The following is a 22,750-nucleotide window of genomic DNA, read 5'->3' on the forward strand; positions in this document are numbered from 1 at the left end:
TGAGGTGCAGTCGTGGGCACGCCAAGACCAGAGAGATGCAGATGTTTCCCTCTGGCTCGTGTAAACTCTCCGCTTCCCTGGAAATTAAATGTAGGTTGCTATTACCTACAGCTACAAGAGTAGTATTAATGAAGGAAGTGCTTAGGTGTGACATGTGCCAAATGTCCCTAGACAAGACTTTTCAGAAAGCTGGGTGCAAAAGGAATTGCACAACTATGGTTAAATACCAGAATGTAACAGGACATAACTCCATAACTCTGCTCCATCATCTGCTCTTCATACAGAAGTCCTGGCTTGCTGTGGTCTCTAGTGAGAACTTGTAAAGTTCATGATTTTAGTAGTAAATTTGGTCTCTAGAAATCAGTGCACAAGTGGGCACAAACAGAAGAAGATGCAGGATAAGCCCCAAATAGCTAAATAGTCAGACATCTTTAATTGGCACTTGAAAGCTGCTTTGAGATGTTGTCTTGTTGGACGATTTTTGTTCGGGAAACAGAGCAGCCTTCCGTGGGATGGAGTTAGCAGTGATGAACTCCTTCAGCAAAAGGAGAATAACCAGGGAGCTGGAAAGAACTGGAAAATGAGTGCTTCTATGGGTGTACATTTTTGTCTTGTAACAAAAATGTTCACTCAGACACGGATTCTTTAGCTTCACAAGCCAGAGCTGCTGTTCCAGAGCCTGCTTTGTTTCATCTGGTTCATCAGGTCACCATCCTCCAAAGCCCCTAGGAGCGAGATGCTGACCTTTTGCCAGAGCCCACTGGGGCATCTCCCTTAAAATTGAGCTGCCCTTCGCAGGTGTGCCACACAACACAGCTGCTGTTAGGATGAAGCCAAAACCATTCAAATGATTAAGTGGAAGATCATGCAAGGAAAGCACCAGCCGGAGTGTGCCTAGACATTAGCCTAGTGACCACAGAGCTTGGCCTGTGATTGCCTTAAGCTTAGACCACTGTCTCAAAGCTAGTTATACTTGACAGCTGAGTTTGTATTTCCAGTTTCACTTGCAGGACACCAACCCCCTTCATTTTCACAGCACTTCATTGGTATAATGGGCTGTCTCTTGTGTTACCACTGCTGTTATATGCTCACTATCAATATTAGTAGCATTTCATATGCTAACTCTGAACCTGCAATATTCTTTATATTTGCTACATAATTTAGCAACCTTTTTTTTTTTTTTACTGGAGCATTTTGGGGAATATCTTTTTCATTTAATTTGAGGGTGGCTTTTGTTAGTGAAAACTAACAACCAGTGCTACTTAATTCCAGCACTAAATAGTGCTACTTAATTCAAAGGTATGTGTTAAAAGTAGGATCAAGAAGCAGAAATGCCTACTGAGGTTCCCCTGAGCATTTTGGGGTGCTGTTATAGTAGGGATGGTGAAGATCTGCAGCCCCATGATGGGGTATTAATGCAAGCTTTACGTCTTCCCCTTTTCCTCCTTCTGCTGAGTTGCATCAGAGGAGGAAACTTGCATTAATAAATGAGCTGCAAGTTACCAGGATGTCTGGCAGAGGATCTGGCACTGAAATTACATACTGTTGCATCTGGAGGATGTATTCTGACAATAACAAGTAATTTCTGTGTTAGGTTTGAATGGTGTCATCATCTTCATACTTAGTGGTAATTCCCAATGTTTTTATGAATATTCGAGTTACGTGGCTGGACAGAGGCAGGTCTATAGTGTGGCTGGAGCCAGCACCTCTGCAGTGGTGTCTGCCCCATGACTTGATAGTAATGACTTTCTCTTGGGTGTGTTGTGTGTTTGGTTTTGATGGCTTTTCTTCGTCCAGAAGAGCCAGTTGGTTCTTCCATTCTCCCATGGCTCTTGCCATTTACTTGGACTTAATCTGCTTCTCATTCTCTTGTCTGTGCTTGTCTTCACTTTATGAAGTCTAGGCTGGTTAGAGAAGAATTGCATGAACTATGCAAGCTGCAGCAAATTAAGGATAAGTAGTTGCTGCCAGTTGCCTGTCTTGGGTCTGGCTATTAGTTACTGTCCTCTTATTCTGCTGAACCTAAGTTCTGGTGCGGCTGTACCCTAGTGTGTGTTTTTATTGCTGATCTACTGTGATGCCTTGGAGTATGTATAATATAGATGAAGAAGTTCTAATAGCTTGTGGTTGATAATGTCTATGCTTAGCTTTTCTGAGATGTTGAGTGCCATACCGTGCCCTCTGAAAGGCAGATTTGTGTGGAGGATACCTTGGACATTGATAATACAGCAGCAGAAACGAAAAGGCTGAATCAGCTTTTACAGCCTGACTTGATCTATGGAGAATTACTGTCCCGCCTGTGTTTTGAGGGGGGTAGTTGAGCCTTTGGAAGGGAACTTATTCCCGTGTTCGTCTAGTAGTAGTGACAGCAGCTGCAGCAATTCGTGAGCACAGGCTGTGGGCAGAGTAAGCCCAGAAGAGAATTAAGCTTTGTAACTGGAACTACAAAGTGAATTTCCAATGGGAAGAATACGTTTGCTTCCATTGTAATCAAATAATCACTTATGACACAGCTTCGTGTTGCTGGCAACTTGCAAAATATCTGATAGCTTTGCAACTGATGCTGGATATATCATTGAGCATTTTTTCTTTTTAAGAGGAATAAGGTGGAGCTGGTCTTTTTATTGCTTGTTAATGTGGCTAGACATTCTGTGGTTAGTGCAGCTCCAGCTGCTTTAAGCTTCCTCCATTTTCCTTTGCCTTGTCTGCACAAATTCAAAGTTGACTCCCAAAAGTGTGATGTGAAGCCTTAATGTTTGAATTGCCATTGTAAATGCTGCTTCTTTCAGGCTCATGATTGGTTTTATTCCAGTTATAGATGCTCATGAGATGGTTTTTGAATCCACAGATATGCGGCTTGTATCTTTGATAGACTTGATTGCCAATAGAAAAATGTAAAGATATTTCCCAAGCATGCAGCCTGCCTCCTTTTAACTGCCTGAGTATACATTTTTTGCAAATCTGTCTTTTTGTAGTCTCATAGTCTTTCAAGGTCTACTTCTACTTGCAACCTCAAGTCACCACTTCCCTTTCCCCTTTTCCCCTTCCTGGTATCCATCAGTGAAGAAGAGGTGAAAGTGATTTTGCTTATCTAATGCAGTAAAGTGATGTGTGCCTGCTTCTTCCTCCATGCCAAACTCCCGGGTTCCTTTTCCCCAAAGCAGTTTTAGGTAGTCATGCCTGTACTGTGATGTGAGAGACTTTCATGTTGCTTTTCATGGCATTCACTTATACCTCAACTTTTTTCTCTGCTGTCTTGGTAATAATATTTTGCTTTTTCATTCTCTTACTGTTGACTGTAACTTAATCCACGGAGGTTATTTTATACTTGCTTACTGTGTGGTGCTACTGTGTACTCTGCCAGCAGAGCTGTTCTCTCACCACCAGCGCTGCAGCCATCCCAAGCCAGGGCTTCCTCCTGCTTCCCTGATACCTGGCGTATGTGGCTTAGCAGCTGTGCAGCTGTGGGAAGAATCTGCTAAATTTGCTGATGCTGTTTATAATGAACATAGAGGAAGTAGGAATGGCTTTCTATCATGTCAGCAATCTGTGCTATAATCTAGTCATGCCAATTTAGTGTCAGTCCAGAAAAGCAAAACACTGTAAGTGGCAGCTTCTACATGAAACTTTTGGCATGGTGTGCAGACCCTGTTAGGTTTCAGGTGACAATAACACGAGCAGTTGGTGGGAGTTTTCACATCCTGCAGAAGTGTGCAGGGATCTGTTACCTGGCTAAGCACATGCAAAGTCACGTATTTGACTTGCTTTGGCTCCAGCCCTGAGGAGGGAGCAGAGCTGTGCAGCCAGATTGCCTGGGTTGCTTTGCTTTTAGACCTCCTTTTGGGCATGACTAGCAGTGCAAAACTGTATTCAAGGAAAAGCTCTGCATTCCCTATATCTGCATCTTTCAGTGCTGGTTAAAGCTTGACACAAACCAGGCAGTGATTTATATGAAAGCTGTAAGCCAATGATTCAGGCCTCAAAAGGAAGTGAAAGACCAAGCTAAGGTGGTGAGGGTGAACTTTGGAGATGGTCTATGTGATAAGGAGGCTGTAGAAATCTGTTTTCAGAAGGATCTTGGTCACTGAAAACGGAAAGCTCACAGCCACTTCTGAGTATAGTGTGCCCATGCAGGCAACAGTGATCTATACCTTGTCTTTCAATTAAAAAGGGATTGAACCATAATTGCTGTTTCAATTGCCCTCAGAGTGGGTAAGGATGAAAGTTTTTTCTGGAAATAAGAAGACCATGCTACAAACAGCAATACTGCTGTCTGCTACTTCTCAGGCTGTTGCTTCTGCCTTCTGTTGCCACTTGTTCAATACTCTCCTTGTCTTGCTGTTACCAGTAAACAGAAGGATCCCAGTTCAACAAGTAGCAATGACATCCTTTCCATATGAATTAAGGTAATATATAAGGGGTCCTTGTGGAGGACAAGGCAGGAGCTTGGATCATTGAGACCACCAACTGGCGAAGGTGGTGGTGGCCTTCTGGAATAGACCACAGCCCCGAAACATTTAGGCAGCTCTGTTTTTGATACTGAATATAGCTTTCAGAGACCATGTGTGTTATTTAATTGAAACAGAACCTACTGGGCGATTAACCTTTAGGTTAACCTAAATGCTATGTGCATATAGGTTTTTGCAATGATTTCTTACTGAGTATTAGGCTGTAATGGTTCTTCCAGCCTCCCTGCTGTTAAAAGGAAGAGTCACTTCAAAGCTTGCTTTCATACAGGATTCTAGATCCATAGTGCATGCACTGCATAGAATTCCAATAAGTAGGTAAAAATTATTCCTGAGAATTTGTAGCTTTGGTGTTTTAAGAGAACTGAGCAGTAAAGATGGTAAAAATTAAAATTACTTAGTGCCTTCAAATGCCCGTAGTACTTGTCCTCCACTGGACAGGCAGTGTGCTCCATTTAGTTGTGCTGCCTGCTAGGTGCTATTTGTTAATTGATAAGCTGATCCCTATAACCGTCACGCCAGTTAATGGTGGACATTGCTATCACAAAGATCTTGTGCTAGTGAATCAAATCAGGCAACTAAAGCCCACTGGCGGTTGCCCCTCTGGATTATTTTACTGTCTCCTTTCATAAGAGAGTGCCACAGATTGTCACTGTCAAGCAAAATCCCAACCCGTGCCAAATGCCTGATGCATTCCAGTGTAGCAGTGGGCTCTGCCACCACTTGGGGATCACTGTAGGCATTTATCCCTTCTGCCCCGCTGTGCCCATGGGAATGCTGCTTGGGCATTGTGCAAAGGAAGGCTCTGCCAGCTGGTTTGGCGCTCGGCTGAAGAGCTCTTGCCTTTTCAGTGTATAAAAAGCTCTCCCGTTATTTAAATTCCAGTGGAGCTGGGGCGGGGGAACAAATTTGAAGCCTCTGTTAGCGGAGACCTTGGCAATGAAGTAACATTCTCAGAGATGGCCTGAAGCCAAAGGGAAAAAAAAAGAGTTTTCTTTTGGCTCAATCATGTAGATTAATTTCTTGTATTAGTTTAGTGGTTAATTTGGCTGGTTAATTGAATTAAAAGACCCAGTTAGGGTTAGGGAGGAAGTGTTAGAACAGTGTGTGCTAAGGAAACCAAAATTCAGAATGCTGTACCCTGAGTAAATACCTTTAAAAAGTTATTGGTGGCCTGAAGACAAATTGCAATGAAAACCCCAAATTTAATAAGTGAAACATTTTTCTAAGCAAATGATGTGATTGGGAGAAAGGGCAAAGTTTCATTTCTCCACTGCTTCTGGGACTCAGTTGAAGGCAACATAGTAGGACCAGCTTTTGGAGTATAGGCTAAGCCATCTCAGTGGAAGGTGAGCTTTGAGTTGTATTTTAAGACTTAACGCTAGTCCTGTCACCTCTATTTGCACGGCCACTTTGATAATTAAAAGGGGATGTTATAGATATCTGATCTTGTTTTCCAATTTGAAGTTCATAAACACATTTGCATTCTTTCCTACTCAGGCAGCGTTACTGAAAGAATAGGCTTAGTCTAGACTAAATTGTTTGTGGGTGCTTACCAGCCACGGAAAACTAGATCTTAACTCTCAGGGTGGGTGCAAAGCTTGGCTGCAAATTTGTGTTGCCTTCTGGCAAGCAGACTGCTTGGTAGACTTCAAAGAGAAGCCATGTACCAGAATAGTTTATGACACATTATTGCTTTGTTTGTATGTGGGGAAATAAATTAAACAAAGGTATTTTGCTGTTTGTCACTCTATATTGTGAAATGCTTTTATAAGCAAGAAGAGATCTATTATCTTCAAAAATGATGCAAGTAATTTTAGTTCTGTTAAACAGTTCCATCAAGCTATGGTGAGTAGTAGTCTGCGAGGGGTAACTCTTTCCATACAAAATAAAAAAATCTTACTTAGGTTTTACATTTTTAACTCAGCCTTGCGGAACAGGTTATCATGGTGACAATAAACGTTTATCTGGTAGACAGTTGTGAAGTATGTGTGTGCATTCCTATGCATATTTTTCAAGCATGTTGTAGTGAATAAAGCTTTGTGTCTTGCTAGTTACAGAATTTGCTCAGTCGTATTTGTCACACTTACTGTCATGCCTCATGGTCTTTGGTTTTACAGCCTTGCAAGTGATTTGTTGAATCTTGTAGCATTGATTAACAAAAGACAAAAATAGGCAGTTTCCAAGGCTTTACTAGTCTGTGTTGGGGATAAGTATTATTTTATTAATGTATTTTTTTTTTTTGCTTTATGGTCTTTACAAATGTTTCATGTTGGGGGATCACTAACTCCTAGTCGGTTGCCTGGCTGTCAAGAGCAATTTGCCTTTTATTGATGCTTCATATCCACTGCCTTGTGGCCTATTTCAGGATGTCTTTCAGATGGGAATCTCTAAAAGCAACTTCAACGAAGTGGTCAGAGTGCTGCCAGCAAGGGCAGATGGTAGATCTATGCAAACTTGCTCAAGGAGAGCTTGCCAAGTGTATGGGGATGGCAGTAGGAAGCAGGGAACGTGGCTGCTTCGGCTTGTGCTCCCACAAGAATACAGTGAATTTGAAAAGCAGCTTTTTGTATGCTTATGCATTCTGGTTTGCAAAAAAATAGTGTGGCTGTGGAAACCCTGTCCTTGGTCATCTGGCTTGGTGTGTGGTATGTCGACTATGTCTCACCTGAAACGGTTCTTTAATTTTTAATGGATATTAAGGATGAGTAAGGTGGCTGAGACCATTCAAGCGATGCTTTAGTGCATAACTAAAGCCACTGTAGCCACTGTAGAGTAATTTGACTTAGTGGAAGTATTTCTGAACTTCAAACTGAAGGTTGCCTACCACTTTATAGGATTTGAAATCTGCTGACTTGCTTAAACACCGTGTCCTGAACTCCTCCACTGAAGACAGGCAGATTATTAGATGTTTCTGCATTGATTTCTCTGACAAACTTCTCCAATTCTTTCTTACAGTGTAGCAACTGTAATAATTAACTTAATTACTGTCTCTTTTCCCATGCAACCGTGTTAGCAGTGTGGAGCATAACCATTTGGCTCTTATCTTGCCAGCTGGGTCCCTGTGTTGTATTTTGTGACTCTCCAGTGCAGATTTGTCTGTCTCTTTGGAGTATCTTTTGTATGCATTGGCAGTGATGTTACTCATCCTATGTTTGGGTGCAAAGTCTGTCATAATCCTCTGTATTAAGACAGATTTTGCACGTGTGTTTCTTTGAAAACTGATGTTTCTCTCCAAATCTTGGACAGTTATAGGTTGTATTTTCCTAAGTGAATTTAAACTGCATTACCTCTACCTTGAAGGACTTCTGATGTCCTTGGCCCTTTTTGCCACAGTGTGTGATGGACTGAACCCAAAGTTTGTTTTTTCATTAATTCCAGCTGTTTCCTTCTGAGTGTTAATCAAGTCCTTCCAATTTGGCTAACATGGCTGGTGTGTGTCGGTCTTAGTGGCAAGTTAGCAAGTTTTTAGTAGTCCTATATCCACTGAGTGAGGGAAAATGTTGCTCTACTAATATGTACTTGAAAAAAAAAAAAGCTGTAACTGCTTATACAAGGAACTGGAAAAAGCTTTTGGTTTTTTGCAGCAGTGATTAGAGAGTGAGAACAACCAAACCTTCTGGTAATGTTTCACAGCACAATCTGTAGGTTTTTTTTTATTATTATAAGTATAATAAAAATAACTGTAGCTATTCTGATTTGATAATTTTTAGAAAAGTTTTTTTGCATTGTCAGTTTTCCTAATGTTCTCATCAATATAACCATCTATAATAAAAAGAAAATGGAGATATTAGTTGGGTTTTACGAGGGGACCACATAGCTAGAGTTATCAAGCACACAGGCCTCATTTATGACCAAACAAATTTCTTGTGCTAAAAATGGAGGCTGAGAACCGTCGGAGCAAGTGTTGTGGCAGAAAATCTCTGTTTTTTCTTTCCCCAAAGATCAAAATCAAATATGTAGAAAACAGGATGCTGGACTGGATGGGTGGAATCCTGTTCCTGTGACGATGGTAGGGCTTTGGCACTAGTGGATGGAAAAAAATATCCATACTGCTCTTCTTTCAGAAGCAGGTCAGAGACCCAATTTGAATTGCAGTCGTGAAAGTTTGTTTTGTTTTTGCAGGTGTGGTGAAGTCCCTGCTATCCTTGCTCTTGTTAAAAAATAATATTGTATTTTTTAAACTGCTTTCGAACACTGCATTTACCTATTGCTTGTGCAGTGCAGTTTGCTTTCGTATGGAGGGTGTCTACTGGTTTCAGAAGCAAAAATTGCGAATGCAAAGTTAGGAGCATCTCAAGTCATGCTAGGGAAATATTTGGCAGGCCTTTAATTAGTATTATGAAGAATCACATAAAGTAAGATGAGGATTAAATATGATCATTACTACTTTAATCTCTGGCTCTACCCTCTGTTCAGTCCTTCTAGTTGTCATTCTGAAAAAACCTCTGCCACGTTATATTTACTTGCTGTGACTTTCCCCACATGTCTTCTAAGTTGAATAGTTGAGCTGACCTCTAAAGATTAGTGTTTTGTGGTGCACCAAATATTTGTGGTGGTGGAGAAATGGGCTAGCTTTGAATTTACAGGACCCAGGAGGCAGAAAATGCTCAAAGTGCTGCAGAGGGATCTGCTTCATATGACCTTGGGTCAATGTGTGACACCTGGGAATTCAAGCCACTTAACTGAATGCTTGGCAGTACTGGGCTGGATCATAATTTGCCTTTTTCCTTCTCCTTGCAGCATGCTTCCTGAAAGGGATAATGTGTTCTGGATTTGGGACTAGTGTCTTACCTAGCCCTGAACTCCTGCTGAATATGTTTTCTCTGAAACAGTCCCTCTAATTACAAGCTGTTCTTGATGTTGATTTGAGAAGTGATCTCTAGATGACAGTGAACTCTGAACTTTCTTGCATTTCCTTTTGCCTTTGGGGAGTTCAATTTAGTGGATGTTAGTTATGGATCTTGGATAATGGTTTTGACTAACTCCTAGGAGTCTGTTCCAGTCTTTGACCACCCTCAGAGTGGTGTGTGGGGGTCCGTTTGGCTTTGTGCTTTTGGGGGAGGAAGTTTTTGTTGTTTGGTTTTGCTTGTTTAAGTGCAGTTTCTTGCATTACGATTTGTGCTTCTAGCCTCTTGCCTCGTCACTCGATATCACTGACAAGAACCAGGCTCAGGTATTTATACCCTTTAAGTCCCTCCTGAGCCTACTCTTCTCCAGGCTGAACAGGCTCAGCTCTCCCAGCCTCTCACCAGGTGTCAGGTGCTCTCGTCTCTTAACCATCTTTGTGGCTCTTCTTGGACCTCTAGTCCCAGTGTGTCTATGTCTCTCTTGTGCTTAGAAGTTCCTCTCTACCCATCTCTGCAGCCCGCTGAGATGTCTGAGCATCAGCACAACCTTCTGGTGTACCAGGCCCTCCTCTGAGTTTTGTGCTGCCTGCAAACTGGCTGCAAGTGCTCTCCGTCCCTTCACAAAGTTAGTTAGGAGAATGCCTCCACGCTCCGAGCTGCTAGCCCCTACCATGCACCTGAGGTGGCAAGAGCTGTTATACCTCATCCATTGGAAGGGAAAGGCTTTGTTTTGCACTGCAAGAATAAAAATCTGCTAATGTATTTAAAGCACATGCTGAAATATGCTAAAAGCATCCTATGTATGAACACCTTACAATGAATAATGTATTTTTGGTTGTGCTCTTGGTGACTTGCCTGTCTATAGTGTAAATGTAAATATTCTGATGCTAGCAGGGGAGGTGTGTAGCTGCAGGAGGCAGTCACCATGTGAGAACAGGCCACAGATGCCCACCTGGCAACTGTGCTGTCTTTTGGCATTGCTGACTTCCTTTTTCCCCAAAAAAACTTTTTTCTTGCCTTACAGGAAATCCTGTTTATTTGCTTTGAGGAAATCACTCTTCTATTCTTTCTTGCTCCCCTCTCCCTCTTTAATTTTCACTTTTTTTTTTTGGTTACAATGGTATGTGCCAGTAGTCCTTGGATGCTTGGTTTTTGCCTCTGCCCTTGCAGTTCTTCACGTGTGGGGAGGTGCTGGCAGATTCAGTACTGCGAAAAACTCTTCCTCACTGTAATGTTCCGGTTGCTGGCTGTCACACATGTTCCCATTTCTGACTTCTTCTGGGGCACTTGCATTTTGCATCTATTCCTGCTCTCTTCTAATCTGCCTTTCTTCTAGCACAGCCCTGGCTGCCTTAGCTGGAAGGCTGCTTTGGGGCGATCATTTCTGTAAAGACCACAGTCCATTACTCCAACTCATATCACAGCATGAGAGCAGCCGAAGTGATATTCTAGAGGCATGACTCCTTGGGTTTGTTTAGCTTTGTAAAGCAATGTAAAAAACAGTTAGTGAATCACAGAACGTGCACTTTTTTTTCTCTCCACCCCACCCAACTACTGGCCTTAACCATTTATTTTGTACTTCCTTATGGCCTCTTTAATATCCTTTCACTTCACCCCCATTTCTCAGACCTGAGCACATTAACTTAAGCAACTTTTTGTGGAGAATGATCCTCTAGGGTTGGCTGACGGATTAAGTGGCAATACCTTGGTTGTGAAGCAACCTACGTTTGCACATTCTCCAGTCGTTTCCCATTAAAACTTAAATCCTTGTTCTGCTGTGGCACCTTTAAAAAGCAGACCTCCTCCTCACATGTAAATGTTATGAAAACCAGGCACACTGTAACCCAGAACCCCAAGGAATGCCTGATTGAAATAACAGATCAGAAAAGTCTCTTGCTAGCATTCCTATGATTATAGGTTTACTCAAGTGACAGAAACATGGTGTCAGCTAGCTTTCTGCATACCGTCTAATTTTGGTTTAAGAAGAAACATAGTTTTTAAAGGCTTCACACAGCACTGGAGATGTTAACAGTGGTGTTTGTGGGGATGGATAACTTCTCAAAATGTAGTGGTATTCATTGCCTTTCCTCCCTCCCGAATTATCGCATGTATTGCTGGTTGATGGGGTTAGTCCTGTGGAATAGAGTCTATCCCTCGTGGTATAGAGTAGCGTGAGTGAAGGGAAGGGAGTTGTTCATAGCTCCTCTGCTGCAAACAAGCAGACAGCTTTTGTTTTCTCCCGCAGCTCTTCCGAGGCACCTACTGGAGTTGGTCTGTCTTTGTAGTTGTATTTCCTCTCATGCCTGTCATAGGGGTCTGACTCACAGGAGGTAGGTGTGGGGCATTCTATGTGCAAAGAAGGCAAATAAAAAGCCTATTGTTCTGATTTCCAATTAAAAAAATGACAAGTAAAGGCTAACAAAGCATGTTAAATTCGGAATGGTATATTGTTACAAGCAGTGCTGTGGTGGAGGAGGAAACAGCATTTACCTTGCATATGACTTGAGCTCACTTGAGCATATATCGAGAGATAGAAATGCCTGCTTCTTTAAAGCATTTGTCTTGAATTAACCCTTCGTATTGATAATGGTCGGTGTTTCTTTCTCCTGATCTGCGAGTGGGGTATTTAAAGGAAAAATCTGATTATGGAAGTTCTTATGCTGTTAATGATAAGTTTTCCTTTTTTGGTGGCGCCTAGCAAGTACTTATGAGAGCCCCTGTGACACAAGAGGTTGTTTGCAACTTTAATACATAAAAAGATGTGTGTGCTGTAAGTTATAATACAGTTAGCTCATACCCCCAGTGTGTAGAAAATGAACATCAGCTGCTTTAAACTTAGTTTAAAGCTTCCTGGCAGTGTTCCAGGTTCTGATATGGAAGGTCTTTCTCCTTTGCTGTTAATACTCATGTTTGTTCTCCCTCCCTCTCCACTTCTTTCTCTTTTTGCAGGCAAAGGCAGCTCAAGCATCTCATCCGACGTGAGTTCAAGTACAGATCACACACCCACCAAAGCGCAGAAGAATGCAGCTACCAGCGAAGGTAGGCATATGGTATTCATTACGAAGGCCTCCCAGCATAATGCTAGCTCTTTCCAGAAAAGGAACCCCTCCTCCTTGTTTCTTCTGTGTACAGCATCATTGGCATACTAGAAATAGAGAAATAATTTTTTTCTCTGTGGATTTTTCACTTTTACCTGTGCACTATTTCTTCTCAGCTTGTGACCAAGAGTCAAAGTGTTTAAGGCAATTCTGCAAAATACAAAGTAGGGTCCTGAATCATTTGCATGCGACTTTTTTCATCAGAGGTTTTGATTCTTAAGATTGAATGTAATCTGATTTTAAACTTATTCATGAAGGGTATATTAAATGGACACTTTTTGGCATCAGTTGTATGTAAACCTCGACCTCATGTCTTCATACTATGAACACTATGAAAATGTGAGTTGTTTGTATGGAAACTTGTGCCAAGTTTCCAGAAGTGCAGCTATGGATGTGAAGAGCTGACAAGGATTTAATTAGATTGATGGATCTCACCTGCAGTTACTAGACTATGTGATCATCTGAGACTAGATGTTTAATGTCTTAGGGAAAGAAGTTTTGTGTGTCAGTATTAATATACTGTTGTATTCACTGGCCAATGAACAGAGAAGTGCTGCCCCTTCCCTGCTGCCTGATTATATGTGAGTAGGTGTGTTCTGTTAAATGAAAATATATTGGCCTTGGTTTTTACCACAGTGTCTTCGAAGGCTGAGAGGAAATGATTAAATTTAGTAGTGGGTAATTTAATGATGTAAGCTGAAATATTTTTATTTTTTCTTAATGGTGCATTTATGCCTTAATGGTGCATTTCTGCACAACTCAGTCATAAGACATCATTTGTACTTGGTCATTAGCAAATAATGATTCTGATTTCTTAGACTTTAGTCATGACAAATAAAATTACAAGCTCTCGTTGTTCTTGATCAGGCTTTATTTCTTATAGATTGAAGAAACCATAGGGTTTGAATTGTTATAGTTTGGCAAGTCTGGTTATGACCATGGAATCTGTGCAGTAAAAACAGCTTATATATCTAATAAATGACATCATAAATCACGAGAGTTTATTGTTATACATAATTCCATATCATAAAGGAAGAACTGGCACCAGTGAATCAAGAGAAGTTCTGGATTAGAATCTCTGCTTTTTAGTCTGAACAACAAATTTAACGGTAGATGAATAAGTGGTTAACCAAGTTAAGATGAATAGTAGACTTCATTTTTCTTTAAGTCGTAGATGAAAACATTTTAAGGTACCTGAAGGGGATGAATTGCCAAGAGAAGAAGTAAATTTAGGAAATGTATAAAAGAATCTTAATTCCTTTGTGTGACAGCCAGGAGTAAAGCAGAGGAGCAGTGGAAACTCTGAAGTCAGTATTTGACAATAGCTTGAAGTTTCTGTTTTTCCTCAATCTGTAGAGCACAGTTTTTTTTATTTTCAAATCAGATAATGCAAAATAATTGTTTTATTAGTCTCTTGGATTTGTGTTCTTAATCTAGTCCATTGCAGAGCCAGTGAATACCAGTGTTGACCTTGACATCTTCAGCACTGGTGTGCAGCTGACTAACTCATTAATAAGGGAAGCCTAAATGCAGACCAGCAGATGCTGAACATGAAGATACGTTTCCTGAGCTCTCATAAGGATTCAGAAAGACTTCAGAGCAATTGAGTTGTATGTTTTATACTCAGAGGCAGTTTTGGGTTTGAGCTTATTTTTGTGTGAGTGTGTGCTCTAGGTCTGTTTTAGACAAAAACATCCTTTGGCAGCAGCAGCAGCAGTCTCTTCCTCAGTTGATGCTATTGCTGCTTTGCTACCAAGTTTTCCTGCTGAGAAGTATGTATTAATGCAGATCAGTTTATTGTAATTGCCATAAGAGGAATTGCTGTGTAATATGACAAACTTCTTAACCTGACCTCACTGAAGAGGCTGGTTAATCACCCTGCTGCAAGACAAGTAAGGTGATGTGCTCGCAGGACTGAGCACTTTCAGACTGCTCACTTGTCGAGTAGCATCCGAGGGCTGTCTAAGAACAAGAGTCTGGTTGTGTTAGATGCTGTACAAACAGTAGCTGCTATTATGTCTTTTTATTGGCGTGTTTACATAACATTTTACAGCTGTTAGTTAATTCACCTTTAAAACACTCCATGCTCCACTATTTGCTTGCCACAATATAGTAGTACCTGCCTGCTCTACAAGCCAATCCTTATATATATATGTATGCTTTCCTTGACCTGCCTTTTCATGTGGGATGATCTTAATAGAGCAAGTGGAAGGCACTTCCTTTGTACCTCTTGAATTTCTAGTGACAGTTCAATTCCTGAGTGCCCAGCTCTGTGGAGAGCATAGGAAAACTTTGCTGTGAAAGCCTCCAGCCTCCCCAAATCCTGTTTTCCAGACTGGCTTCCAGCTTTGCAAGCAGATCTCTCTCTTTTGAGGTCTGCACAGTGTCTTCTCTTCCCTTCCTGTAAGGCCATTGTCACACCACCGTTGAACTTACATCAGTAGTAAGTGTTGAAACCACTAGCAAGGAAAGCTGTAGGACTGATTCCTGGCAGCCTTATGGTATTGCACAGCAGAAAGGCTAAAAGATTGCCAAGGAGGTCAAGCAGAACCCTTACCTCATGGGCAAGACGCCTTGGGCACTATCTCATTGTGGGTATTAGCTTGGTATCTGTATGAGTTATTGTGATCTGTCTACTGTACACACTTAATTTGTGAGTTTTCAGGGTGTTTTTTTTATTATTTCTGTGTAGGACGGATACCAGAAATGGATTACAAGACTCCTTGACTGCGTGCTCATGCAGTTTCCGTAGATGATGCTGTTGAAGCTAGGGCAGCTACCTCTCCCAATGGGAATGTTGTACGGCCAAAGTACAGCAGTACCGGTATTCGCTGCCAACGGTGGACTGTGAGCTTGGTTGGGGTTTCATCCCACATATACACAACATGGGCCAGCACAGCTGCATCTGCAGCACTGTGGGAGGAGGTTTTGTTTCAATGAGCCAAAGTTTCGCTTCTGAACGTGCCTGGGGAGACGGCTCACCTTGGTCAGGGAGCTTTCTTGTGGCGCTTACCTGCGATGCAAGGAGTATTACATCTGAGTTGGATGCTGCATGGGAGCTCAACTCTGTTTTTTAAACAAAGCATCGGTGCTGCTTGAGCTTTGCGTGTATATGGCTGTTAAATGGTAATCTAGAGTCAGCTTTAAATTAAGAGCTCATGTATAAGGTCTAATTTATTTGCTAGTTTCTGTAAAATCACATTGAAGGCCTAGGCCAGAAGTGAAATGCAGTTATAGCAGAAAGGTTAACTGCCGCAGTGCTCTCAAATGTATCCTGCAAAGTATTTGTATTTTTAATTTCGTGGAAATCCACTAAGATGAACTGCTGTATTCTGCAGAGGTTAAAATTATGTCTGCTTATAGTGGTGCTGATGACTCTTAGGGACCTTGAAAAATAAGTATTAAGCTGATTTTTTTTTCCTCCTTATGTTTGAGCATGTTTTTTTTTCATTATATGATGGCAATCTACCTTAAATTTGGTTTAAAATGATAATGTTTGGAAAACGGGCTAATGAAGAGATCACAACTTTTCGCATATCAGCTCTGACATGTATGTGTAATGTGGAGACTGAATGTTTTGGCAGTGCCTCTTCATACACATTTTGACAGGAGAACCTTCCGTTTGAAGGTTAGGTCTTGGTAGATGCTAGGAAAGTACCCAGGCATAGTTGTAAATCTACACTCTTCTCTGTTATATTTGGGCTTCTTAGTACTTCTGGGAGAAGCAGATCCTGTAGGCTGGTTGAACTGACAACATTTGTTGTTGTTAGGAACCCTTCCATCCATTAAATAATGCACCTTGTGGTCAATTATATGAAAATGCAGGGGTTTGTGAATGCAGAACGTTTCAGCTGTTCTCATAAGGGTGTTGCCTCATAGCCTGGGTGCGGTGACATCAGGCTGTGCTCCTCAGCATCCTTTTCTGATGGGTCCTTGGCCCCAAAACTTACAGAGGCGGCAATGGTTCCTTGACTATACTGCAGATTTTTTTGCTCTCCATCCTCTTGCCTCTCTGCACACATTCAATTCCAGAGAAGAAGGATGGCTGTGAATTAGGAGCTACCCTTGGCTATGTACTAATTTTCGTTCTGCTTTGTCCAAAGTTGCTTTTAAAAAAATTAAATATTGGAGTTCCAGCTTGCCTGAAGCTTCCAGCTTATTGGAGTTGAAGCTAGTTTCAAGTTTCATGAGTCTGAGCAATCAGTAAGACTTCTGCTATTATGAATGTAGAAGTACAGGTGTTCACTGATGTGTCTTTTAATTACAGAAATGCCAGCGACTCAGGGAGCTGAAATTGGTTTTATATTAAACTTAACAAAAAGAAAAGTGTAGTTGGCTCAGCTTTTGTAAGAGGAGTTAGCCTCTATTTATCTAATAAAGTCTTAACATGCACTTTGACTGTACTCTTATAATCATTGCTTACAAAAGTAATTTTTGAGTGACATTTATAAGTGAGACTTCGTCTGCTTCTACTACATTTCTTTATTCTACGGGTCTTAAGAGTATTAGAATGACTAATATCTTACTGGCAAAGCTAGGACCACAATGTTTGGTTTTGGAAAGACAGTCTGAGCTTTATCAATATGTGAAATTTCTCAAAGCAGAAGTTTTGCATCCTGCTTATTTGCTTGAACTGACAAGGAGATATCTTTATCTCTGGTTTTCATGTTCAGAAGCATAAAAAATAAACTGTAACTTGACCCCCTGAGAAGTTCATTTTACTATACAAAAGTGAGATTTATGTCAGAAAATTTTATAATGGTTTTACAGAATAAATAGGGTAAGTGGCAATACTTGAATGCAGAAAGGTTTATTTGGGTTGCTTGCTTTTCATATCACCTTAAAAGTGAGGGAACAAAGAAGACAAAAGTACCTATAAAGGGTTATCTATGGTAGAATGCCATGCTGCAACCCATTACAAGATATGATCCAGTAGGATGCCATGCATGATACGTGCCATGCTTTTATTATCTACTTGCATCCTCTATAAATGCATTTTTCCAAAAGGCAGTGCACCTGTAGACCCCAAGTAACCCTTAATCTATTCCCTGGGCTTGAGAAAAGGAATCTTTGCACTGAGCCGAAAGGTAGAGTGCTAAAGCTGGAAATAAGGAACAGGTCCTGCACTACTGAGTGCCTCTTATTTTTAAAAGAGCTTCCTGGTGGAGTGGCAGCTGAACTTGAGGGAGCTCAGAGGGAGATTAAAATCCCAGAAAACCAGCTTGCAAAGCAGGCAACAACATTATGGCTCAGATAATAAGGGAGATATGCTTGATACAATGGAGTTGAGTTGGAGCTTTTGAATTATTTGTGGATCTTTTCAGGATCTTTTGCTAATTAAGTGTTGTGGGGAAAAAGATTTGCTGAAAAGAGATACTGTTTTCTACCCAAGTTGTTTCCTGGCTGTCCTTTGGGCAGAAAGAGCTCCTTTGATTCCTGGCTGTGTCTGATACTTTTTAAGGAATCTTTTCCAACTTTGGTTCATTAATATTTATCTTTTCGTTTTCTTTAAATATTAGAAATTGATTAAGAGAGTGCCAAAACTGAAAACCTACGTGATTTTTTTCTGGATATATGTGAGCATGTGTGTAATCACTAACCCTGTTGATGGTGCTTGTCTCCCCACGGCTGTCCGCGCATCGCTTGGTGGGAGTTCAGGCAGTGCAAGTGCTGTCTCAGCAGATTCTCTGTGCATCGAGCCCTGTCTGGCTTTGATGGGAATTCATGAAATTGCCCCTGCTTGCTTTGAGCTGGGCGGCGAGTCAGTTGGCTTTGAGTGCGCTGTCGCTGGTTTGAGGTGGTGATGAAACTGGAGACCAGGTAAGTTCCTAGGGTTTTGTGTTGCTTTTCTAACAGTGGAGTTTGCTAGAAAAGTGAAATGCTGCATTACTGAATGTGCCAAAATGCAATCATTGAAGCCAAAAAGCCAGGGAAGGAATAAGAGGGTTGGGAGGCGTGACAGTTTATAAATCCAAAACTATAAACACTTTGGCAGAATAAACAGAACTCACTATTTAAATTCCTCTAACCAACATATCTGAAGGCATATGCAGATATAATCACCTCAGGCAGTTTGTGGAGGTATAAAGTAGCATGGAGGCTTGTTCTTAGGTACTTACTATTTTTGTGTCTAACCACATCTTGTTATGCTTTTGCTATCTAATAGGCAATGTTCCTGCAAAGCTGTTCAGCTAATTATAACAATACCACCGCAATCGGCATTTAAATCGCAGTTCAAATGCAAGGCAAAAGCGGTGGGGACGCTGGCAGGGGTAGAGCTGCAAATTGAAACCTTACGTTATTCTGGCTAATTTGTACTGAAATGCTATAGCCAAATGTTTAAAACTTGCCCAAACAATACTAGGAACAAATTGGAAAGGCACATAAAACTGCAGTCTTATTTGATCTGCTGCCTGAAATGTGAGACCTACCAGAGCAAATGCACCAGCAGTGTAGTTAGAGAGAAATGACCCCAATTTAAAAATCTGGTGTTACCTTTTCCAAGGTAAGGTATGATAGGAGTGCTAGGAGTGATTATATTTTACTCGATTACTCGTAAACCTGATTTTAACAAATCTAAGCATCCAAATGTATTTTTTTTTTCCATAAAATACTCTTCAGAAGTACTTTGTATGGTCTTATCACAGGCGCCGTGTGCTAGCCACTGTAACTGTTTTCTTCTCTGAATAAGGAAGAGTCATCTAGAAGAATCTTATTCCCCAGTGCCTTCTAGACTGCAAACCACCTTTCTTGAATGCTAGACTAAGTCTCTTGAAGGTAATTTGAAGAAAATATATATATATAAAATTCAATAATGAGTGCTTAACTATGTCAGGTTACCTGTTTTTCAGACTGAGACTAGTTACTCTGGCACAATTCAATTGTTTATTGACTGAAGGAATGAAATAAATTGGAGCAAGTTTTCGACTTTAGTTAGATAGTTCCAGTGAAGATGTTGAACTGTAGTTAAACTTATTGCTCACAATTTCCCATCTCCATTTTCTTGTATCTTACTATCTCTTTAGGTTGACTTGTCAAACAACTGTATAATTTTTAAGAAGGATATTACCAACTGTCCCAAATCATCAAAAAACTTGAGAAACAGATTTTCTGAGTGCTGGGTCACTCTGTTCTTCTGGCTCTTGTGTTGCCATTATTCCTGGTCCTGGAGGGTTTTTCAGTCACCAAAGCTGTGAATTCCCTTGTTTCTGCCAACATTTCTCAAATTTCGCTTAAAGTATGTACTGAACCTGGCAGCTAAAAATGGCTATTGCAGAATGGCTAATGGTAATTCTTATGGTGCTGTTAGTTTTGACTGCTGGATCATCATAGGTTTGGACAATTGAGGTTGACTGGGCTAGAAATAGAAGCAGAAGTTATGAACATGGGTATAATCTGGTGCTTAACAGTTTACACGTTTGCTGGGGCTGTAATTGGCCAGAGGTGGTGGCGTCGTGCCTGCTGCGTGTTCAGCAGCTATCCAGCCTCATTCCCGCTCTCATACTTACGTCTTACTTCTGCCTTGAGCCGTAGTGATGGATGGAGAGTTTGTCCCTTGAACCTCAAAATGTAATTGCCATTTTAATGTTTTTTTTTTCTTCTGATAGAAGAAAACAGTTGTGTACTTGGCACAAAAATGAGCTGTTATAATAGTCTCCAAGATCAAAACCGAATGTGACCTAAATGACAAAAGTGTAAGTGGGCTGTCTTCAGTGGGCTCCAGCTTGGCAAGCTGGTGTTTACTTGGCACTTTTTTACTGTGGGCTGAGAGAGACCATTAGCTTGGACTCTGCACTCTGAAATCACTGTACTCTTTGCTGCGGACCCTTTTGCTTTTGGCACGACACCGTTTTAGTCATTGTTTGTAAGATGAGGCAAAATTGCAGTCCAATCTGATTTCATTCTGAAGCAGAATCTCTTTGCCATTCCAGCAGCGTTAACTTTACGAGGTGTTTTTTGTTTGTTTTTAATACACTTAGATCGAGTTGTGCTGCGTGCTTTATGTCCTGCCTTGCACTCGTGTTTGGATGGTTCTTGCAGCATTGCAGAGCTGATGTGCCTGGCCCTGGCAGGAGGCGGCTCCGGCTCCGGCTGCATCTGCTTGGGCCGCTCCGGGATAAAAGTGCTGACATCAGTAGGTGGCGGTTGGCACTCTTGGTTTGTGAGTCCAGACAAATGCATTTTAGGGGGAGATTTCTTTAGAGGAGTCTCTCTCTTTTTTTTCTTCTTTCTTTCTTTTTTCTTTTTTTTCCTCCCTTTTTTTTTCCTCCTTTTTTTTTTTTCTCCGTTCTCTGCTGTTGCATTGGATTATTGAGGAATGTGCTTGTTTCCTTTGAAGTTCAGTGATGCTCATTTCTGTCAGTTTCTAGCTGTGGAAGTCAGGTTCTCACATCATTTTATATATAGTTATTTCGCTGGGCTATGCTAAGAAAATGTGACCCCCAAGTAAATTGCACCTGAAGCAGAGTAACCGCGCTACCACTCAGTTCCTGGCTTCAGATTATACCAATTACATGACTTGCTGCCATGAAAGCTCTAGTGCTTTCCTGTATTGGTTTCTTAATTTTGTACAACTTTTGTTTAGAGCATACACTTGTGTATGATTAAAGAAGAAATAAGCCTTTATGCATAGAAAATATTAATTCTTTGTTGCTGTCATTTTTAACTGATTTTTCTATGTTACTATTATGATACTAGTCTTTTAAAAAATATTTTTCCTAAGGGGGAAACCAGGAGGTCTTAGTGTTTTACCATTATAGACTCTGATTTGCAGAGCAACTCTATTAAAATATGTAATGTTCACTAGTGTTTGAAGGAAAAGAATTATGCAATAGCAACTAAAATACTGTCTTGACTAGTCAAGAAAATAATGTAGTTGACAACTGCAAATAGTAAAATCAGTAAAATGAAAGAAACGAGAAAAAGGGAACATATTTGTTGCAAAATCATAAAAGTACATGGTTAAAAGTGTTAGTGAGCAAACCTATCTATCCTACTTCCTATTGCTCAGTGATATATATGCTATGCTTAAAAACTAAGTAACCTCAGGTAGTGCAAAAAGAATGAGGTGTTTCCTTTGGGCCCCTTCATAGGGATTGTGCTTTTTGTCTGAATAGTTAACCAGTTCTGGTCTGAGAAACAAGCATTTTGTGGTGGATGGTTGATCCACCAGTGTAACAAATATATAGCAAATAAAACACTGGAGAATCTCTTGTGAAATTTGGTCATGCCTGGGAAAACTGATGTATCCTTTCAGGTCATAGCAGGTCAAAAAGCTACTCCTAAAACTTACATTCAAACATTAAGTAAATTCCAGAATTTCTACAGAAAGGAAATAGATGAGGCTTAAACAAAAGTCTAAGGTGTGGTTATCAATTGGTTTCAGTCTAAGGACCAAGGTTGCTTTTTTATGAAGTGTAACAAGCTACCTGTATTGTCAATAGTTCTGGTCTGTGTCTCAGCACACTGCTCTGTAGTAGATGACTTGTAGGTGATGCTTATGTGTTTGTATTTATTTATTTATGTTCATATTCACTGGTTTGTGTTGAAGAAATAAATTCAAAATCTATATGAGCTTCAGCTCTTCCTGTTTGTGCATGTATTGAAGATTTTAACAAAGTTGGCACGGGAGGATGGTCAACCAAAAATGCTTTGTAAGCCTTTGCCTCTTGCATTGTGTTGCAGCAGTCTGCAGTACATGTGCATTTATAAGGTTAGAAAGGTTGTGTTGCCTTGGTTGCTTTTTGAAAATAAATAACAGTAATTTTGTTCTGAGTCTGTTTTAATGAATAGCAGATCAGATATGAGCTGAAGTAATTTGTTTCTCCTTGGACTGTGATTTTCTTTTCACTTCTTGCCTAGCACTGTAGGCACATCTGTGGTGTTCTGTAAACAACTTCACGCTGCTGAGGATTAGATCTTTTACCTAACCCAGAACTTCTTATTTTCCACTTCTGTTTTATACTGGCTCACCTTGGTCATTCATTCCCACATTAATTTGATCCAAATGTAGCAGCTCGCATTTGTCTGGGCATTTGCCTAGGCAGAACTCCATGTGTGACACGAAGCCTCTGCTCGCCAGGTCAGATGTTTCAGATGCGTTCATCTTGATCAGGTATCCTGGTCAGAGCTCTTGCTGTCCTGCATGTGAAGCAGTGGAAAACTAGCCATTTTTTTCTCCTTGAGGGAGAAATGTAGACTCCCAGAACAGGGCCAGGGAAATCCAGGTATATGTTAATTGTGTCCCACCATCTGCTGAATCCTGTCTCCTTACTCCTCCATTCTATAGTACTCTTTGTATACTGGTACTCACAACAGCGATGTTCATAGATATATG

At 40.8% G+C, this 22,750-nt stretch overlaps 1 protein-coding gene across 1 annotated transcript in view; it reads left to right on the top strand.

Moving 5' to 3' along the window:
• The window catches only part of FBXL7 (F-box and leucine rich repeat protein 7), a 162,453-nt gene that overhangs the window by 24,872 nt on the left and 114,831 nt on the right, over positions 1–22,750 (top strand). Inside the window, exon 2 of the mRNA XM_088528146.1 lies at positions 12,266–12,355. Within this exon, the coding sequence (XP_088384272.1) occupies positions 12,266–12,355 (90 nt within the window). The remainder of the gene's footprint in view (positions 1–12,265; positions 12,356–22,750) is intronic.

This window comes from Tinamus guttatus, unplaced genomic scaffold (assembly GCF_059628265.1).
Source record: "Tinamus guttatus ecotype Peru unplaced genomic scaffold, ASM5962826v1 Tinamus_guttatus_pri_ptg000302l, whole genome shotgun sequence".
In the NCBI taxonomy this organism is placed as follows: domain Eukaryota; kingdom Metazoa; phylum Chordata; class Aves; order Tinamiformes; family Tinamidae; genus Tinamus; species Tinamus guttatus.